The following is an 18,326-nucleotide window of genomic DNA, read 5'->3' on the forward strand; positions in this document are numbered from 1 at the left end:
GAATGTTGAGCAGCAGCTCAAATCATCTTTGACTTTGTTTGCTGCTGTCTGTACTGAGACATCCAATATTGAAATAATCACCATATTGATTAGTCTATTGATTATTATCATAACCATATATCACCTGCACCATCTTGAGTTCATTACTTTGGCACGTCTGGTTAAAATGCACTGATGATGCTCTTGAATTCTCTTCCTCCAGGTGAAGAGATCGCTCAGACAGTCAAGCAAGCCATCAGTGGAGACTTCATGGGTCGTCTTATTGTCCAGCCCAGTGGTAGTGGAGAGCAGATCATGATCAGAATGACTCTACCTGTCATTGCCACTCATTATCTGGACAGCACCAATCAGTGGGACACTGTTGGCATGGAGCGCCGAAATGAAGCTGTTAACTATATCAGAACAGGTCAGCAGGACACAACAGATATATAACTCACGATTACTACATATTCAACAATATTACTGATTATTGATATTGAATGGAACCGAATCAACACTAAACTGACCTCAGCTGAACATTGTCAATATTATTGTCTTTACGGCAGAAATAATCTCTGTTTCCATCATTGAATCAAATTATATCTTGTGAAGCTGCTTTAAAACATTTCATATTGTTTAAAGTGCCATATAAATGAATAAAGAATAAATAAATATAAATAAAATAAAACATATTGATAAAGAATCTGACTATTATTTTGAATAAAATTGTAAAGTACTCTCAAAGTTGCACCCTTGAAAACTTCAGACCAAAAGCAGAAAAAATACTAGATAATTAAAACATAAATATCCTTTCTTTATCCTTTTTTTTTTTTTTTTTTTTGTATAAAGGTTATCATCAGCAGCTGAGTTACCGTAAACCAGATGGATCCTATGCTGCATGGACAAACAGGCCGAGCAGCACATGGTAGAGTCATTCTAATGTCGTTACTTGATTTTATGTTTCATGCTTATTTTCTCCTGTATTACATTTTATATTACATTAAGATTATTTGTAATATAAATAATAATTATAATTTAAATCTGTTAAAGGTTGACAGCATATGTGGCCAAAGTCTTCGCCATGGCCAGTAACCTTGTTAATATAGAGGGAAATGTGATCTGCAGCGCCCTCAAGTGGCTGATTCTCCACAAACAAACACAAGACGGCTCCTTTAAAGAGGATTCAGCTGTAGTTCAGAAAGAGATGGTGGTAAGTTGAATGTTGTTAAATGTGTCCATCTGTGTTCACAAAAAAAAAAAAAAAAAGATGGAAAGAACCTGAGCCAGTGATTTATTTCACTGTGGTCCCAAGTAGTAAAGCATTATATTATCTACTGCACAAACAAACAAAATATAACTATGTGCTGACTAGGGGCCTGTTCTTCGTACGTCGCTAACTCAGTTAGCTGGATTTGAATGTTGATGATTTGGCGTGATCTTGGATCATTTGGTTCTTCGAAGCTCATCCCGGAGCTGCTGTCATAGCAACAGGGACGTAATCTTAAACCGGCTCGGGAGCAGCTTATTTCATGTAAACAGGATTAGATCACTTCTTTTCAACCAGAACTGATACTCAAAATATGTCTGCTACCACTGCTACTTTATTACAAGAGTATCATACTGATCCAGGGACAATAATTTAAATAATAATCATTAAAAAACATATTTAAAAATAATATAAAAATGCTGTGTAGTCCACAACAGCCTACTATAGACACAGTCAGTTTTACTCACTGAAATATGTATCAGTCATAATTGTATTAGAGTCTTACACACATGCTATACAGATAATAGAGTCGTGCATTATTTTGAGTGATGACTGCTATTATAAGAGTGTCTTGATGGAGCGCAGGAGATGCAGATAACATGATATTGACCCTTAACCTGTTAACTGTCACTCACGTTTTAGAAGATAGACATGAATGTGCATGATACAAACCTAAATTTTTATAATTCATGACTGAAAACATTTTGTAACATGATTTTGATGTACCATTTACACAGCAAAATCCCCAGTGTTAATTTAACACTCCTCAGTGTTAATTTAACACTCTGAGTGTGGACTCATATAAACACTGAGGCAGTGTTAAAAGTAACACCGAAGCAGAATTGAAGTTAATGAGATAATTAAGAAGTTAAATGAGTTATGATTAAGCATTATTGAGGACACCTGATGTTAACAAGCAGAATCACCAAACGAGAAAAATCACAATTTGTGTCACCATTATAGTGGTCAGTGTTTGATTTAGCTGGGATCTTGGCTTGTATTGTTTGTCAAACCAAGAGCAAAAATCATCGCGTGTTGATGATTATGTTTTAATGTAATCGTTGTTCGACATGATTCACTGAACTCATTTACAGTGTTTTCTCAAAGTAAAACTTCCATTATCGATTGTCACAGCTTTGATTCCACAATGAAAAAGTCTGTATTTTCTTTACATTTTGTAGATATCTCTTTCAAGTGATTCTGATTTTTTTTTTATTTAAGAGTTCAAATTTTAGGCACACACAGATAACAAGAATCAGCGTATGAATCTCAACAACGGTGACAAACAACATATTCAGATAAACAGACCAACTCTGAACATCACAAAACTAGATACTAAAAATAAACATAAAAAAAGCAAAAGTAAAATATAGTTAGAATAAAAAGTTAAAAAGACAGTTCAGCTCATAATTTATTCATGCCGCAATGCATGATGGGAGCCATAGATGAGTTTTTATTGGCTACAACATGCTTTTTTGATGGTCACCGTTGTTGTGATGCTCACGCTGATTTCTGATGTCTGTGTGTCTAAACAAAAGATTACTTTTTTTACGTAGAACTAACTATTAAAAACATGTCATACTTTGTCAGAAATGCTGAGTTGCTTACTTTTCTTTTTCACTTAATTTATGTATGCAGTAAAGAAACCTAAACTCAGGCATTCAGGTCACTCTATAACAAATAGCTCAAATCACAATCAATGGCACACATGATTTCCTTTGCTGTGGTCTGTCTGTATGATATAATTCAGTCACCACAGCCACATAAAATCTAAAGATAATAACTGAAGGGTCAAGATCCCAGCTAAATCAAACACTGATCACTATAATGGTGACACACAAATTGTGATTTTCTCATTTGGTGATTCTGCTTGTTTACATCAGGTGTCTTCAATAATAGTCAATCATAACTCAATTAACTTCTTAATTATCTCATTAACTTCAACTCTGCTTCAGTGTTACTTTTAACACTGCTTTAGTGTTTATATGAGTCCACACTCAAGAGTGTTAAATTAACACTGGGGATTTTGCTGTGTACATGGTAATGCAATGTCTGATTTTAAAATGGGTTTTGAAGGATGAATTTTGAGATTTTATGTTTTCAAGTGATATATAACTTCTGATGATTTCTAAAATGTGATAGAGAAAAAGGAAACGAGGAAGTCTTTTTTTTAAACAAAGGTCAAAGCTCCTTTTGTAATGTAGATTTCTGAGGGTGCACTCTTGTCATAAATTCATCTATTACTTTTGCTACATAATGTTTAACAAAGAATATTGGTAAAATATATATTTGGGAGTCTTAGACCTTTCCAACGATATATAGTTTGTCAAGATTAGATTATATTTGATTGTAATATAGTATAGTCAACGTAGGCGTCCCGTATACGGGACGGGGTGACATTTAACAGGTTAAGAAACTTTCATTAATGCTGTCACATAACAAATCTGTCCAAATATAAAATGAAATGAATAGATAATTTCTACATTGAAATAAAAATGTAAAGACAGCACAACTATTATAAATTGCAAATCTAAATAATTGGGAATCATGAAAAAAATTCTAATAAAATAAAAACATGTATCTATTATCTGTTTGTACCTATTATAACATTTATGTATTTTTGTTTTGCTTGGCTGTTACCTTATAAAAGTCCAGAAATTTGTCAAGTTTTTCGTTGGGTGTCATTTTAAATTATATGACGTCATTACATTGCCGTCTTGCCACCAGCCAATCGCTGCACTGCTGATCATGGTTTTGAGTATCGATACATATCCCCTTTTAAGACAACACATGTCCTCTTGTGGAGTAGGAGCATCTGAAGTTGCTTCATGCCATTCACATCCTGGACAGGCTCAATTGTGCAGCCGATGAGCTTTCATGTTAGCAGTCTCACCCTGGGGAATGGAGACACCACCTCCAGTCGGTTCCTCTGATTTGGGAATGCTTCAGAGATGCTCAGGTAGACCTGTTTGCCTCTTCAGAGAATTCCTACTGCCAGTTGTTTTACTCCCTGACCGAGGGCACCCTTGGACAAGTATGCATTTCCCACAGTAAGCCTTCTTGCACAGATGGTGTGCAAGATCAGGGAGGACAAGGTTTCTGAACTTGTACTTGTTCTTGTACTTGGCTGTATGTCACTTCACTTCACTTATAGTTAACAGCCTAACTTTGAAGTCTGCTTTTTCATCATGTGACCATATGCACTTTTGAGCCATGTGAAAGGTAAGCTGTCCGGAGACTTTGATTAGGCAGTTATGTTTAAGTTGACTGGCAAATTTTATTGTTGGGAGGGATCAGGGATAAAAATGTAACTGATACCCAATTGTTTGCCAGATAATTGTTGTGGAAAAAGAGAGTAAATGTCTTTTAATTGAATGTTGATCACTCAGAGTTTACATCTAACAGGGACTTCAAAATGCCATCAAAATTAACGAAAATGCCCTCCAAATTCAGAACTGCCCCTGCTCAGTTAAAACAACTCTATTAAGACTCTCACGGTTAAAGTGAAGTGTGGAAATGAATTTAAAAAAAAGAAAAAAAATTGAATGCAGCTTTGCGTTTAGATCTATTCGCATGCATCAAATATTTCTTTATAAGCAATTTTTTCAGCATTAAAGATTATATACAATCACACACATTTCTTTTGAGTACGCTACCCCATGCACATACAAAAACACAAGACATTTTAACATTAATAATCACACTCTCTCTCTCTCTCTCTCTGACACACACAACTCTCTTTCTCTCGCACACACACATAATCTGACTGTTTTTGTGATAGTCTAGTTTATCTGTGCTTTATTCCAGGGTGGCGTAGAGAGCAAAGATGCCGATGCCTCTCTGACAGCTTTTGTTGTGATTGCTATGCAAGAGGCCAGAGAGATCTGTGCTGGATCAGTTTCTGTAAGTGAATTTGAAGTAACAATTAATTCACATAGACATATCCTAAAAACAGTGCAAAATTAGGTGATTTTAGGTCAGTGGCTGTCTGATGCTCTCTCTCGGTGGAGAATAGCAACAGCGCCACTCAAACACTTACGATGTCTTCATCGCCTAACGGCAGCACATGCAGTGAGCAATCCAGTCATTATACAGATCAGTGGACAACACACATGAACCTTCAGGAGTTTACACAATAGTCCATTCATGACGTCTGTCATCATTTACTCACTATCATGTCATTCCAAACCTGTAAAAAAAATAATGAAGGTAACCAAATAGGTTTTAGTCTCTACTGACTTCGATAGTATTTTTTTTTTTTTCCATACTATGGGAGTCAAAGGGCACATATTTGGTTACCAACTTTCTTCAAAATATCTTCTCTCTTATCAAACCACTTTAGAACGACTTGAGAGTGAGTAAATGACAGAATTTACATTTTTGAGTGAACTGTTCCTTTCACAGTTGATTACGCTGAATGTTGAAGGATGCAGATATAATAAATTATTATTATTTTTATTATTATTATTATTTTAATTTTCACACTTTTATAGAGTCTGCCTGAAAGTATCAGGCAGGCTGTTGTCTTCTTAGAAGGTCGACTTCCACAACTGACCAATCCTTACGCTGTTGCGATGACATCATATGCCATGGCCAATGAGAACAAACTCAATAAAGACATTTTGATGAGACACTCCTCACAAGGAGAAGGTCAGTCAAGTCAACAAGGCATCAAAAAGAGATGCACTTACCCAAGTGTAAATAATAGAAGAATTACAGATGTTTTGTGGTTTAAGGACAGCTGCTTGAGACAATCCTGTTTCTATTGCTGTGTTGTGTTTGAAACAGCCGGTCGGTCCTGGACTGTCCCTGGACAGCATCATCACTCACTAGAGGCGACGGCTTATGCTGTGCTGGCGCTTGTGAAGGACAGAGACTTTGATAAAGCAGGAGAAGCAGTGCACTGGCTGGCCAGACAACAGTCTCAGTATGGAGGATCTGGCACCACACAGGTACACGAACACCTCATCATTTGACTGATAGACAGCAGAACAAGTGCAGGACAGGATTTAAATACTTTTCTGTCTTTTCTAGGCGACCATCATGGTGTTTCAGGCCGTGGCAGAGTATCGCACGCAGGTGAAGGACCGAAACAACTTCAATCTGGAAGTGGAGCTGTCCGTGGAAGGAAGAAGCAAACCTGTCAGATGGATTTTTAAAAGAGAGAATGCACATCATACACGATCAGACAAGGTGAGGAATAAATCATCTACTAGATTCAAACTGTTTGCTGCTTGTTTCAGTTGAAAGTTTTTATGGTATGATATTAAATGAAGAATTATGGGAGTTTTGTGGTTTGTCATTCATATTTTTCATGTCAATAGTGTTTGATCAATTAAATCTTCAGGTGTCTCTGTTTCATTTGATTATTCTGATGACTCGAGCACATCTGCATTCACTCAACAGGTGGACATAAAACAGGAGTTCAATGTAACTGCTAGAGGAACTGGAACAGCCACTCTCTCAGTGAGTGTTCATGAGCGCTTATACAGTCTACAGCAAGATTAAAGGGAAAATTACTCATTAATTACTCATGTCATTCCATACCCATAATACATTTGTTTATCTTCGGAACATACATCAAGCTACGAGAATACTTTTTGATTTTACAGAAAACAAAAATAATAAACTGTGTCATTGTCCTGTTGTGAATGTACAGCAAAGACTAATCGTCCCCTTGGAATTCTAAGGTTCTATCTGCATTCCGTGTAGTTTTGAGATATTCAGCTTTAAAGTTTTTTGCATTCCATTCAACTGTTTAGATAGAACCTTATTGTTTTTTTAATAAAAATCCCATAATCTACATGTATACAACATAAACAAAATCTATCACAAAATGTAAATACGTTGTCACAGAATAACAATATGGGAACAACTCAAATTTGACAATGTCAGATAGAACCTTATAATTCCAAGGGGACGTAATGTGAAAGAAGACATTTTTGAATAGTTATTTTTGTTTACTTTGCACATAAAAAAAGTGTTCTCGTAGTTTCATAAAATTATGGTTAAACCACTCATGTCACATTGATTATTTTAACGATGTCCTTACTGGGCTGTAAAATGTTTCCATTGCGTTGTTATCTATGCAGGGTCTGAAAGCTCTCAGATTTCATCTTAATTTGCGTTCCGAAGATTAACAAAGGTCTTACTGGTTTGGAACGACATAAGGGTAATTAATGACAGAATTTTCATTTTTGGGTAAACTATCCCTTTAAAGCGTGTGAATATCTGAGACGTTCGGCTGTTTTCAGGTTCTGACGATGTACTACGCCAGACCTGTTGAGAAGAAATCTGAATGTACTTCCTTTGATCTGACTGTTAAAATGGAGAAAGAAAATGAAAGTAAGATTGAGTTCATGCTCTTTCTGTGGCACTTTCCATACATCCAGAGCTAAAATAAAACCTCCAAAACACTTAATTATGTGCTGCTTTTTGATTGTAATTTTTTATTGATTTTTTACTTTTTTTTATTTTAGCAAAACAAGGAGCCATTGAAACATACATGCTCACTGTGGATTTCTAGTATGTAAACAAAAATCCTACGTTTATTATTAGGCCAATAAACAATTTTTGTCAGCAATTTATGATTTAAGCTGTTTTCACACTTGCACAGATGCAACTGATTGTTTATTCAGAGGCGAGCAGCTCTTTGTTACTACAATATAATAATTCTAAGGTCAAACAAACTCAGGTTTACACCAAAAGCTCTAGTGTGAAAACAGCTTTAAACGCAGACTGAGTAGATGATGCAAAACTATAAAACCAGTTAATAAAGTCTGCTCTTGGTCTCCATCTTCACAGCTACAAAAGTGACAAATCTGATGCCTCCATGACTATTCTGGATATTGGTTTACCGACTGGATTTGTTGTTGAAGAAAATGATCTTAAAGAGGTACTGTGATGATAAACTGATGATTCACATCTGTATATAGAACACAGTGGCAGAGCCAGAGATCTGATTGGCCACCCCGGGTGCACCCCCAAAAAAAATCATTTGCTACTATTTAATTTTCATCTTTGTTTAATCTTCCTGAAATTGGCATTTATTTTATCCTTGAAGTCGAGAACGCATCTGGTGCTGCATCAAGCTTCATCTCATCCAGTGTATCGTCCAGCTCTCATGCCACATGTTTGAAAAACATTGTAGAGCAAAGAAAACAGAGACAACGTGCTGACAAACAAGACAGAGCAGGTTACTTAAGAATGAAGAATTTCAAACAACAAATACAGGATTGGAGCTCTTTAGTGGCGTGACGGTTCACATGTGATCCCGGTCAACAGGGATGTGATTCTTCCAGATTAATCCAGAATCCTTTTTTTTTTTTTTTGCCTATAATTCTGACCTACATTAATTATGCGGATCAGTAAAAAAAAAATTGGTTTGTTGGGATCAGGTTGATGCTGGGGTCTGGATTCAGGATACGCATCAATTTCTTTACTCCGCATTCTGACAGGTGGGATCGGGATGTTTTTAGCTCGCCACATATCGTCCTTTCCCACCTTTACTGACAAAGTGGTCTCTGATTGGTTAAACCTCCTTAATAAGACTGACATTTGAAGTTACGGTGTAGGAATGTAGCTAATGTGAATTACAATCTTAGGATTTAATTATGCTTTTTTTATGCCAGGTTGGAGTTACACACTGATTTTCTGTAATGGTCTATTGACACCCTGAATTAGCCTCGGTGACCCCATGTATAAAATCCTAGCTCTAAAATCTAACACTCATCTGCTGAAAGGACATAAAGCATTGTGATCATGTCATGTACTGAGGTTTTTGTTTTCTTTTCTTGTCCTCAGTTGTCCAGAGGGAAGGAGAGATTCATTCAGAAATATGAAATGAATAAAGTTCTGTCAGAGCGAGGATCCCTCATCCTCTACTTAAATAAGGTATCACAAACTGTTGTCTGATGATTTCGTAAACAGATTCAATCCTGTTTTCTTTTGATCAGGAAACGTGATATTGTTTAATATGTCTATGAAATATTGTTGAGTTCTTCATTCTGATTGGCTGACAAAGTGTTTCATTAATACACAGCAAAATCCCCAGTGTTAATTTAACACTCTGAGTGTGGACTCATATAAACACTGAAGCAGTGTTAAAAGTAACACTGAAGCAGAGTTGAAGTTAATTAGATAATTAAGAAGTTAATTGAGTTATGATTATGCATTATTGAAGACACCTGATGTTAACAAGCAGAATCACAAACGAGAATATCACAATTTGTGTGTCACCATTATAGTGGTCAATGTTTGATTTAGCTGGGATCTTGGCTTGTAACTTTTTACTTTTAAAGTTTGTCTGTCAAACCAAGAGCAAAAATCATCGCGTGTTGATGATTATGTTTTAATGTAATCGTTGTTTGACATGAATCACTGAACTCATTTACAGTCTTTTCTCAAAGTAAAACTTCCATTATTGATTGTTACAGCTTTGATTCCACAATGAAAAAATCTGTGTTTTCTATACATTTTGTAGGTATCTTTTGCAAGTGATTCTGATTTTTTTTTATTAAAGAATTTTAATTTTAGGCACACACAGATAACAATAATCAACCTATGAATCTCAACAACGGTGACAAACAACGTATTCAGATAAACAGACCAACTCTGAACATCACAAAACTAGATGAACATAAAAACAGCAAAAATAAAATATAAAAATAAAATATAGTTAGAATAAAAAGTTAAAAAGACAGTTCAGCTCATAATTTATTCATGCCGCAATGCATGATGGGAGCCATGGATGAGTTTTTATTGGCTACAACATGCTTTTTTGATTGTCACCGTTGTTATGCTCACGCTGATTCCTCTTGTCTGTGTGTCTAAACAAAAGACTTCTTTTTTTTTTTTTACATAGAACTAACTTTTAAAAACATGTCATACTATGTCAGAAATGCTGGGTTGCTTACTTCTCTTTTTCACTTAATTTATGTATGCAGTAAAGAAACTTAAACTCAGGCATTCAGGTCACTCTATAACAAATAGCTCAAACCACAATCAATGGCACACATGATTGTCTTTGCTGTGGTCTGTCTGTATGATATAATTCAGTCACCACAGCCACATAAAATCTATAGATAATAACTGAAGGGTCAAGATCCCAGCTAAAGCAAACACTGAACACTATAATGGTGACACACAAATTGTGATTTTCTCGTTTGGTGATTCTGCTTGTTAACATCAGGTGTCTTCAATAATGGTCAATCATAACTCAATTAACTTCTTAATTATCTCATTAACTTCAACTCTGCTTCAGTGTTACTTTTAACACTGCTTCAGTGTTTATATGAGTCCACACTCAGAGTGTTAAATTAACACTGGGGATTTTGCTGTGTATGCAGTATCTGCACATCTATAAAGTTTTATGTCACTGCATGTTCACCTTTAAGTACATTATGGACAACATATAGTCATATTTCACATAATATCATAAGCACAATATAAAGAATACATGTAATATATAGGCTTTTACTATAGGTTTTCTGTCAGATATGGAGCACACAAAACTCGTTTCAGTGTAAATGCAACTATAGATATTTTATTTTTTTATTAGATTTATTATTTGAGTCTAATGCAAATATTAACATGGGCAGTTTCCACTGCAAAATCTTAAATGGAAAATATAATTTTGCATTTGTTTCTGTATTAATAGGTTTCTCATAAAGAGAAAGAAGTAATTTCCTTCAGAATGCACCAGCTGTATAATGTGGGTCTGCTACAGCCTGCTGCAGTCACAATATATGAATATTACTCACCAGGTGAGCTGCACACACACTCGCCCATCTTCTCACATGTACACTTAAAATATAGAATTTAGCAAAAGAGATTTGCAAATGATAATAATACACTGATTAAGGAAAAGGCAAGGAATATACCAGCACACAGCAAAATCCCCAGTGTTAATTTAACACTCTGAGTGTGGACTCATATAAACACTAAAGCAGTGTTAAAAGTAACACTGAAGCAGAGTTGAAGTTAATGAGATAATTAAGAAGTTAATTGAGTTATGATTGAGCATTATTGAAGACACCTGATGTAAACAAGCAGAATCACAAACGAGAAAATCACAATTTGTGTATCACCATTATAGTGGTCATAAAGAACAAAATAATAGGACAGTTCAGCTGCATAATTTATTCATATTGCAATGCATGCTGGGAGTTTTGTACTATGCTAGTACCCAGCATGCATTGTAGCAAGGTACATTTGATTGTCACCATTGTTGAGATTCATGTGCTGACTGTTGGTGTCTGTGTGTGTCATCATAGATCAGCTTTTTCATGTTCGTTAAAAAAATTCTAGCTGATTGTTGTAATATTGCTGCATCTCATGCTGCAGAAACACATGGTTTGTGATGTGAATATATTAATTCATCAGATAAAAAAAGCAAATCAGCCTGTTTTTTATGAGGATTATAAAATCATCAACAGATAACCGCCATCACCTGATCTCAATTATCTTTAGCTTTCGTTGATGTCACAAATGTGTTTAACACACCGTCACAGTTGCCAAATAATTACCAAAGATAGTATAAGAGTTAAAAGTGCAACTAATGGAAACACTAATCACTGTTATGGTGTAACACATTAGAGTTAAACCTCTGTTAATTCGCAATACAAACTTTTGTAGATGTGTAACAGAAATAAAGTCAGTCTGGTTAGTAATAGGTGAAGCTGGTAAAGCTGTTTGTGGAGTTGTTTAATCCTCCTCTGGTGAGATTTCCAGAGATTTAATGTCTTCTTTTATCTTCAGTTGATTTCATCTAAGGTTGTGGCTGAAGTCAGTTGTAGTTCTTGTGTTTCTACTCATCTCTTTTTCTGTTCTCTTCTTTCCTTCAGTGATTCTGCTTGTTAACAGGCTTATTAAGGCTGATATTACTTCATATTTAATATACACAGATTTCATGGCTCAGATAAGGTCCAGTTCTGGTTAATTTCTGTATTCTTGGCTGACATGTGGCATTGCTATGGCCTGCTTGTGGCTCAATTCTGGCAAACAGAAGCGGTCCGCCCAAGTGCCATCATTCCACACTGCATGTGGGCCAGATCATCTTTCCACGGGTGCCAGATGTGGGCCAGATCTGGGCCGACACAATGTTGCTATGTGGGAACTAAAGCAGACACTGATCTCTAACATGGTTACTTCAAATGAAACAATAAATCAACATCTAAACCTTAGTTCATTCTCAATAAGATCTTCTGTAGACGTCTGACAGAAATAAAGTCAGTCTGGTTATTAATAAGTGGAGCTGGTGATGCTGTTTGTGGAGTTGTTTAATCAGATCTTGAGAGATTTCATGTATTTTATTTCAGTTGATTTCATCTAAGTCTGTGTCTGAAGTCAGTTGTAGTAGTTCTTGTGTTTCTCTTTTCTTCAGTGATTCTGTTTGTTAGCAGCAGCTGTTCATCACTGATTCACAATAACCACTCAGTTAATCACTTAATTACTTAATTGCAAAGTTTTAAAACTTACAGGGTTTAAATTAAAGCAATCTGTTTACTCAAACGTTTTGAGTTAAGTTACTTGTCGGGTTTTACAGTGTAGTTGTCTTTAAATGCATGTGTGTTTCAGATGCACGCTGTACAAAGTTCTACCACCCTAAAAGAACAGATGCTGCGATATACAAACTGTGTAAAGGAGACCTGTGCATGTGTGCAGAAGGTATTACAGTTATATACATTTTATTCACCAGATATTTTTATATAAAGCCATTAACAACTTGTCATAAGAGCCAAATCATTTTCTTATTCTACTTCATTTGATTTATTTACTATCATTTTTTTTTACTTATTTGTTTACTTTTTATGAATGGAGGAAAATGTGTTGTTGGTTTGTTATGAATGTGTATATAAATATCAGAAAATCACCATCTCATAACACAGATAACTGCAGTTACCAGAAGAAGAATCAGGTCAGAGATAAGGAGCGTTTGGATAGAGCCTGTCAAGCTGACATGGATTATGGTAAACACACGTTCTCCTTTCTCAGACATTGAGATCCAGTCTCACAGCTCTGATATAACACCAATATAACACGACTGTTTTACAGTTTATAAAGTCACAGTGGTGGGGATGGATCTGAAACAGGACTCTGACATCTATGACATGAAAGTGGAGCTGGTGCTGAAAGAAGGTACAGTTTATTATTAATCTGTGTCCATCTTAAGTATACAGCCGGCACTTCTTCTGTGGAATATACATGTAAACTTATTATATGTGAAATACCTTATGAAGATCAAAACTAATTAAAAATAACATGCATTTTGTATGATCCCTCATATTTTGGTCAGATAATTAATATTTTGCATATTTTGCAAGGTGTATGTAAACTTTTGACCTCAGCTGTATTTACTTATTTATGATGAGAGAATTTGTGTGAGAGCAGAACTCAGTCGTTTCAGAGATGAACTCTTCTAAATGGCCATTGCTTTCATAAGCTCAACAGAATCGTGTGTGATTGGTTTTTGGATATTTTATTTAGAAAATCTTACATACTGTGCCTTTAATAGCGTAGGTGAACACAGGCGTTGACACATGCGCTCTAGAAAACATCATCTTAGCCCAGCATCGGCTCTATTTTTCTAGATAAATTTTGACCAATAACCACCTTGTGGTTGTCAACTGTCCTGATAGCACAATTACTTAAGTATAATGAATTGCATGTTTTTATAACTCTCTTGAAATGTGGCTGACATTTGGGACATCATGATGAAATTGTCTCCTGTTCTGTGCTGTAGGCATTGATAAGGATGCCGAAGGGAAAGTGAGACCATTCCTGGCTCGTCCTAGTTGCAGAGGATCTTTAGGATTGGTGAAAGGCAAGTCGTACCTCATCATGGGGAGATCCGTTGACCTGCCAGAGCTGGGAGGAAGGTATATGTCAATACTTCCTGATTTACAGGATTCTGCTTTTGCACAGAAGGACCCACAACCCAGTAAATTTAGCATGCAACATATCATCGGATAACAAATAAAATAAAATAAGAAGGGTGAAATTATCTAGAGCTCTATGTGAATTTTCCTCATACACAGCAAAATCCCCAGTGTTAATTTAACACTCTGAGTGTGGACTCACAGAGTTGAAGTTAATGAGATAGTTAAGAAGTTAATTGAGTTATGATTAAGCATTATTGAAGACACCTGATGTTAACAAGCAGAATCACAAACCGAGAAAATCACAATTTGTGTGTCACCATTATAGTGGTCAGTGTTTGCTTTGGTTGGGATCTTGACCCTTAAGTTATTAACTTTAGATTTTGTGTGGCTGTGGTAAGTGAGTAACATACAAGCAGACTAGAACTAAGCCAATCTTATGGTATTGATTGTGGTTTGGACTAATTGTCATGGAGTTACCTGAATACCTGAGTTCAGGTTTCTTTACGGAGTGCATAAATTAGGTGGATAAAAAAGTGATCTAGCATTTTTGGCATAATATGGCATGTTTATAAAAGTTATTTCTACTTAAAGAAAGAATTATTTAGTTTAGACACACAGACATCAAGAATCAGTGTGAGCATCACAACAACGGTGACCATCAAACAAAGCATGTTGTAGCCAATAAAAACTCATCAATGGCTCCCATCATGCATTGTGGCATGAATAAATTATGAGCTGAACTGTCTTTTTAACTATATTTTGTTTTTGCTGTTTTTATGTTAATTTTTACCATCTAGTTTTGTGATGTTCAGAGTAGATCTGTTTATCTGAATATGCTGTTTGTCACCGTTGTTGAGATTCATACATGGATTCTTGTTATCTGTGTGTGCCTAAACATAAAAAAAAACATTTTAATATAAAAAAATGCAGAATCACTTGCAAGAAATGCCTACAAAATGTATGGAAAATACTCTGTCATTGTAGAATCAAAACTGTTACAATCAATAATGGAACTATCAGAGAAAGACTGCAAGTGAGTTGTCATTCAGGTGAAAAAATGATTGCATTAAAATATAAGTAATCATCAACACCCATTGATTTTTGCTTTTGGCTTGCCAAACATATTTAAAATGTAAAAAGTCTCAAGCCAGGATCCAAACTAAAGCAAACACTGACCACTATAATGGTGACACACAAATTGTGATTTTCTCGTTTGGTGATTCTGCTTGTTAACATCAGGTGTCTTCAATAATGGTCAACCATAACTCAATTAACTTCTTAATTATCTCATTAACATCAACACTGCTTCAGAGTTTATATGAGTCCACACTCAGAATGTTAAATTAACACTGGGGATTTTTCTGTGTATAGTGTGAATTTCACATATAATTGCTGCATGGGTCATTTCTTAGACCAATGAAAACCAAATCAATCTTAAAAATCAGCTTAAGTCTCTGTTAGTGTGATGCTTGTTTTTAATGATTATTTATACCAAAACGGATTTATATGTTTTGCATAGTGTATTATCTGTTGTTTTTAGTCTGCAGTACATCTTTGGAGAGCAGACCTGGGTTGAATACTGGCCTACAAGAGAGGAAAGCCAAACTCCAGAACACCGAGACCGATACATCGGCATCACTATGTTCAAGAATAGCCTTCTCAGTCAGGGATGTGACATTTAAATATACAGCATTACAAATGTGTTTAACAAAAACACAGTCACAGCAGCCAAAAAATAGCATAAGCAGCCGACAAAAGATAGAATAAGAGTTAAGAGTGCAACTATTGGAAACACTAATCACTGTTATGATAACACACATTAGAGTTAAACTTCTGTTAATTCTCAATAAAAACTTTTGTAGATGTGTAACAGAAATAAAGTCAGTCTGGTTAGTAATAAGTGAAGCTGGTAAAGCTGTTTGCGGAGTTGTTTAATCCTCCTCTGCTGAGATCTCCAGAGATTTAATGTCTTCTTTTATCTTCAGTTGATTTCATCTAAGGTTGTGGCTGAAGTCAGTTGTAGTTCTTGTGTTTCTGCTCATCTCTTTTTCTGTTCTCTTCTTTCCTTCAGTGATTCTGCTTGTTAACAGGCTTATTAAGGCTGAAATTACTTCATATTCAATATACACAGATTTCTTGGCTCAGATAAGGTCCAGTTCTGGTTAATTTATTTACTCTTGGCTGACATGTGGCATTGCTATGGCTTGCTTGTGGTTCAAATCTGGCAAACAGGAGCGGTCCGCCCAAGTGCCGTCATTCCACGCTGCATGTGGGCCAGATCATCTTTACACGGGTGCCAGATGTGGGCCAGATTTGGGCCGACACAATGTTGCTATGTGGGTAGCCTCCTCAAAGCAGTCAGGAGAGTTAGTCAATTAAAATCAACAGAGTTGAACTTGAAAATGGGGTAGTTATGTGTTTGCACAGTTGGGACAACATACTTTCTGATGTTCATCCACGCTTGAACTAAGGCACTACAGCAATCTGTCACAACACAATACGGTTTTAATTTATTAAAAAAATGACTTTGTTTCATACCTGCTTTGACTTGTTGACGTGTGTCTTCTTTGCTCTGTGATGTATTTTTCACTGCCTGATAATGTGGCTTGTCAGACATATAGCAACAGTAACTAGGGGGGGTGGGTATATGCAAAGGACCAATTTCTACTTTAGAAGCATGAGTTACAAAAACAGTTGGTTATGTCTGTGAATGTAAACAGCTGGAAAATAAATCACATGTTTATATTAATTTATATTATCTGTGTGACAGCAGCGTAATGTCCACTAAAAAAATAAATGAATCCACTGCTATGCTGAGGATAAAAAAATCCTAGGTTTATATTATTCACGTATATATAGACGTGAATAATTTATTCCACAAGTGATCAAGTTTTCAAGTAGTATCTGGCTGCTCATGTGATCACCTCCACCAGCTCAGTGTACAATAAACCCGTTTTTATTGGAATACAGATTTATCAAAAGTACAAGCTTATTAATTTCTTAAAGGCACAAGTGAGTGCACCATTTTAATTAGACAATGTGATGACTAACCCAGGTAACAAATAATAAAAACATATTGGGAACATGTTTTTCTAAATCGTTGACATGTCCAGTTTTCTTGTTGTGATTATAACGTTATTTAAAAGGTTATAAGAAATTTCTAAACATTTTATTTTCACCCAAAATCTAACTTTATTTAAATGTTTATTTTTTTATATTCTCAGAATGTTAAAATGTCACATTTTCTTAAAGGTTACAATCACATTTCTTACAACATTCCCCTTATTTTACAGTAAATCTAAAGTTATTTTAATATTTATTTTTAATTTTCAATAATTTCAATAATGTTTTCTTGTATCTTGTATCTTGTTAAAGCATACAGAATGAGTTTTTTTTTTTTTTTGAGAAAATAAAAAAGCCCAAAGCAGAGGTGCGTAATCCACAGGCCAAAGAGTAAAAGTCCTGCCATATTTTTGTTCCACTCATGAACTCAGCAGCTGATTTCACCAGAGGAGGAAACAAGTCATTCCTTCCAAGTCACAAACTAGTCTTGAGTCAAATCCCAAGACCTCAAAGGGTTAAAGTTAATTAGATAATTAAGTGGCTAATTAAATGATGATTGTGCATTAGTGATGAACACCTGTTGTTATTGAGAATTACAGAGGATCAGATGTTGATGTTTTATTGGTTAAAATTATGCCACCATCATGGAGATCAGTGTTTGGTTTAGTTGTTTTCTTGACCCTTGACTTATTGTGTCAGGTCTCTCTGTATAGTTCCTCATGTATTGCTGAGGAGAAAAGAGATCTGTGATATATGAAGAACATATAATCACAATGAGCTGGTTTACTTATATCTCAGATAATGTTCTTTTTTTTTTTCTCTTTTTTCATATGTTTAGGTTTTGAATAATCCCAGTGAAACTACAGCATACACACACAAAAAAGCATTGTTCTAATATTTATTGCAGAGAGTGAATTCTAAATTTGTGTAACACGTATAGAAATCTGAACTCCAGAGCTTACTTTTTTTTTTTTTTTTTTAGACACACACCTAGATATCAAGAACCAGCATGTGAATCTCTACAACGGTGACCATCAACAAAATGCTTCCTGTTACAATACATGAAAGACTCCCATAATGCACTGCAGTATGAATAAATATTTTCACCACTGTTGAGGATCATATGATAAATGGTC

General features: G+C 35.3%; 1 protein-coding gene across 4 annotated transcripts in view; it reads left to right on the forward strand.

The window, feature by feature from the left end:
* LOC128017967 (complement C3) overlaps positions 1 to 16,669 on the forward strand; it is a 52,331-nt gene extending 35,662 nt beyond the window's left edge. Inside the window, exons 23-40 of one of the 4 annotated variants that reach the window (XM_052603413.1) lie at positions 203 to 406; positions 829 to 904; positions 1,030 to 1,189; positions 5,054 to 5,149; positions 5,740 to 5,896; positions 6,035 to 6,198; positions 6,281 to 6,439; positions 6,653 to 6,712; positions 7,501 to 7,591; positions 7,726 to 7,771; positions 8,051 to 8,141; positions 9,050 to 9,139; positions 10,905 to 11,010; positions 12,824 to 12,913; positions 13,135 to 13,215; positions 13,301 to 13,384; positions 13,989 to 14,124; positions 15,668 to 16,669. In XM_052603413.1, coding sequence (XP_052459373.1) covers positions 203 to 406; positions 829 to 904; positions 1,030 to 1,189; positions 5,054 to 5,149; positions 5,740 to 5,896; positions 6,035 to 6,198; positions 6,281 to 6,439; positions 6,653 to 6,712; positions 7,501 to 7,591; positions 7,726 to 7,771; positions 8,051 to 8,141; positions 9,050 to 9,139; positions 10,905 to 11,010; positions 12,824 to 12,913; positions 13,135 to 13,215; positions 13,301 to 13,384; positions 13,989 to 14,124; positions 15,668 to 15,809 — 2,033 coding nt within the window. In that variant the 3' untranslated portion in view covers positions 15,810 to 16,669. The remainder of the gene's footprint in view (positions 1 to 202; positions 407 to 828; positions 905 to 1,029; positions 1,190 to 5,053; positions 5,150 to 5,739; positions 5,897 to 6,034; positions 6,199 to 6,280; positions 6,440 to 6,652; positions 6,713 to 7,500; positions 7,592 to 7,725; positions 7,772 to 8,050; positions 8,142 to 9,049; positions 9,140 to 10,904; positions 11,011 to 12,823; positions 12,914 to 13,134; positions 13,216 to 13,300; positions 13,385 to 13,988; positions 14,125 to 15,667) is intronic. The other 3 variants (XM_052603414.1, XM_052603416.1, XM_052603415.1) reach the window with 3 other exon arrangements.
* The last annotated feature ends 1,657 nt before the right edge of the window (positions 16,670 to 18,326 follow it).

This window comes from Carassius gibelio, chromosome A1 (assembly GCF_023724105.1).
Source record: "Carassius gibelio isolate Cgi1373 ecotype wild population from Czech Republic chromosome A1, carGib1.2-hapl.c, whole genome shotgun sequence".
Lineage (NCBI taxonomy): Eukaryota > Metazoa > Chordata > Actinopteri > Cypriniformes > Cyprinidae > Carassius > Carassius gibelio.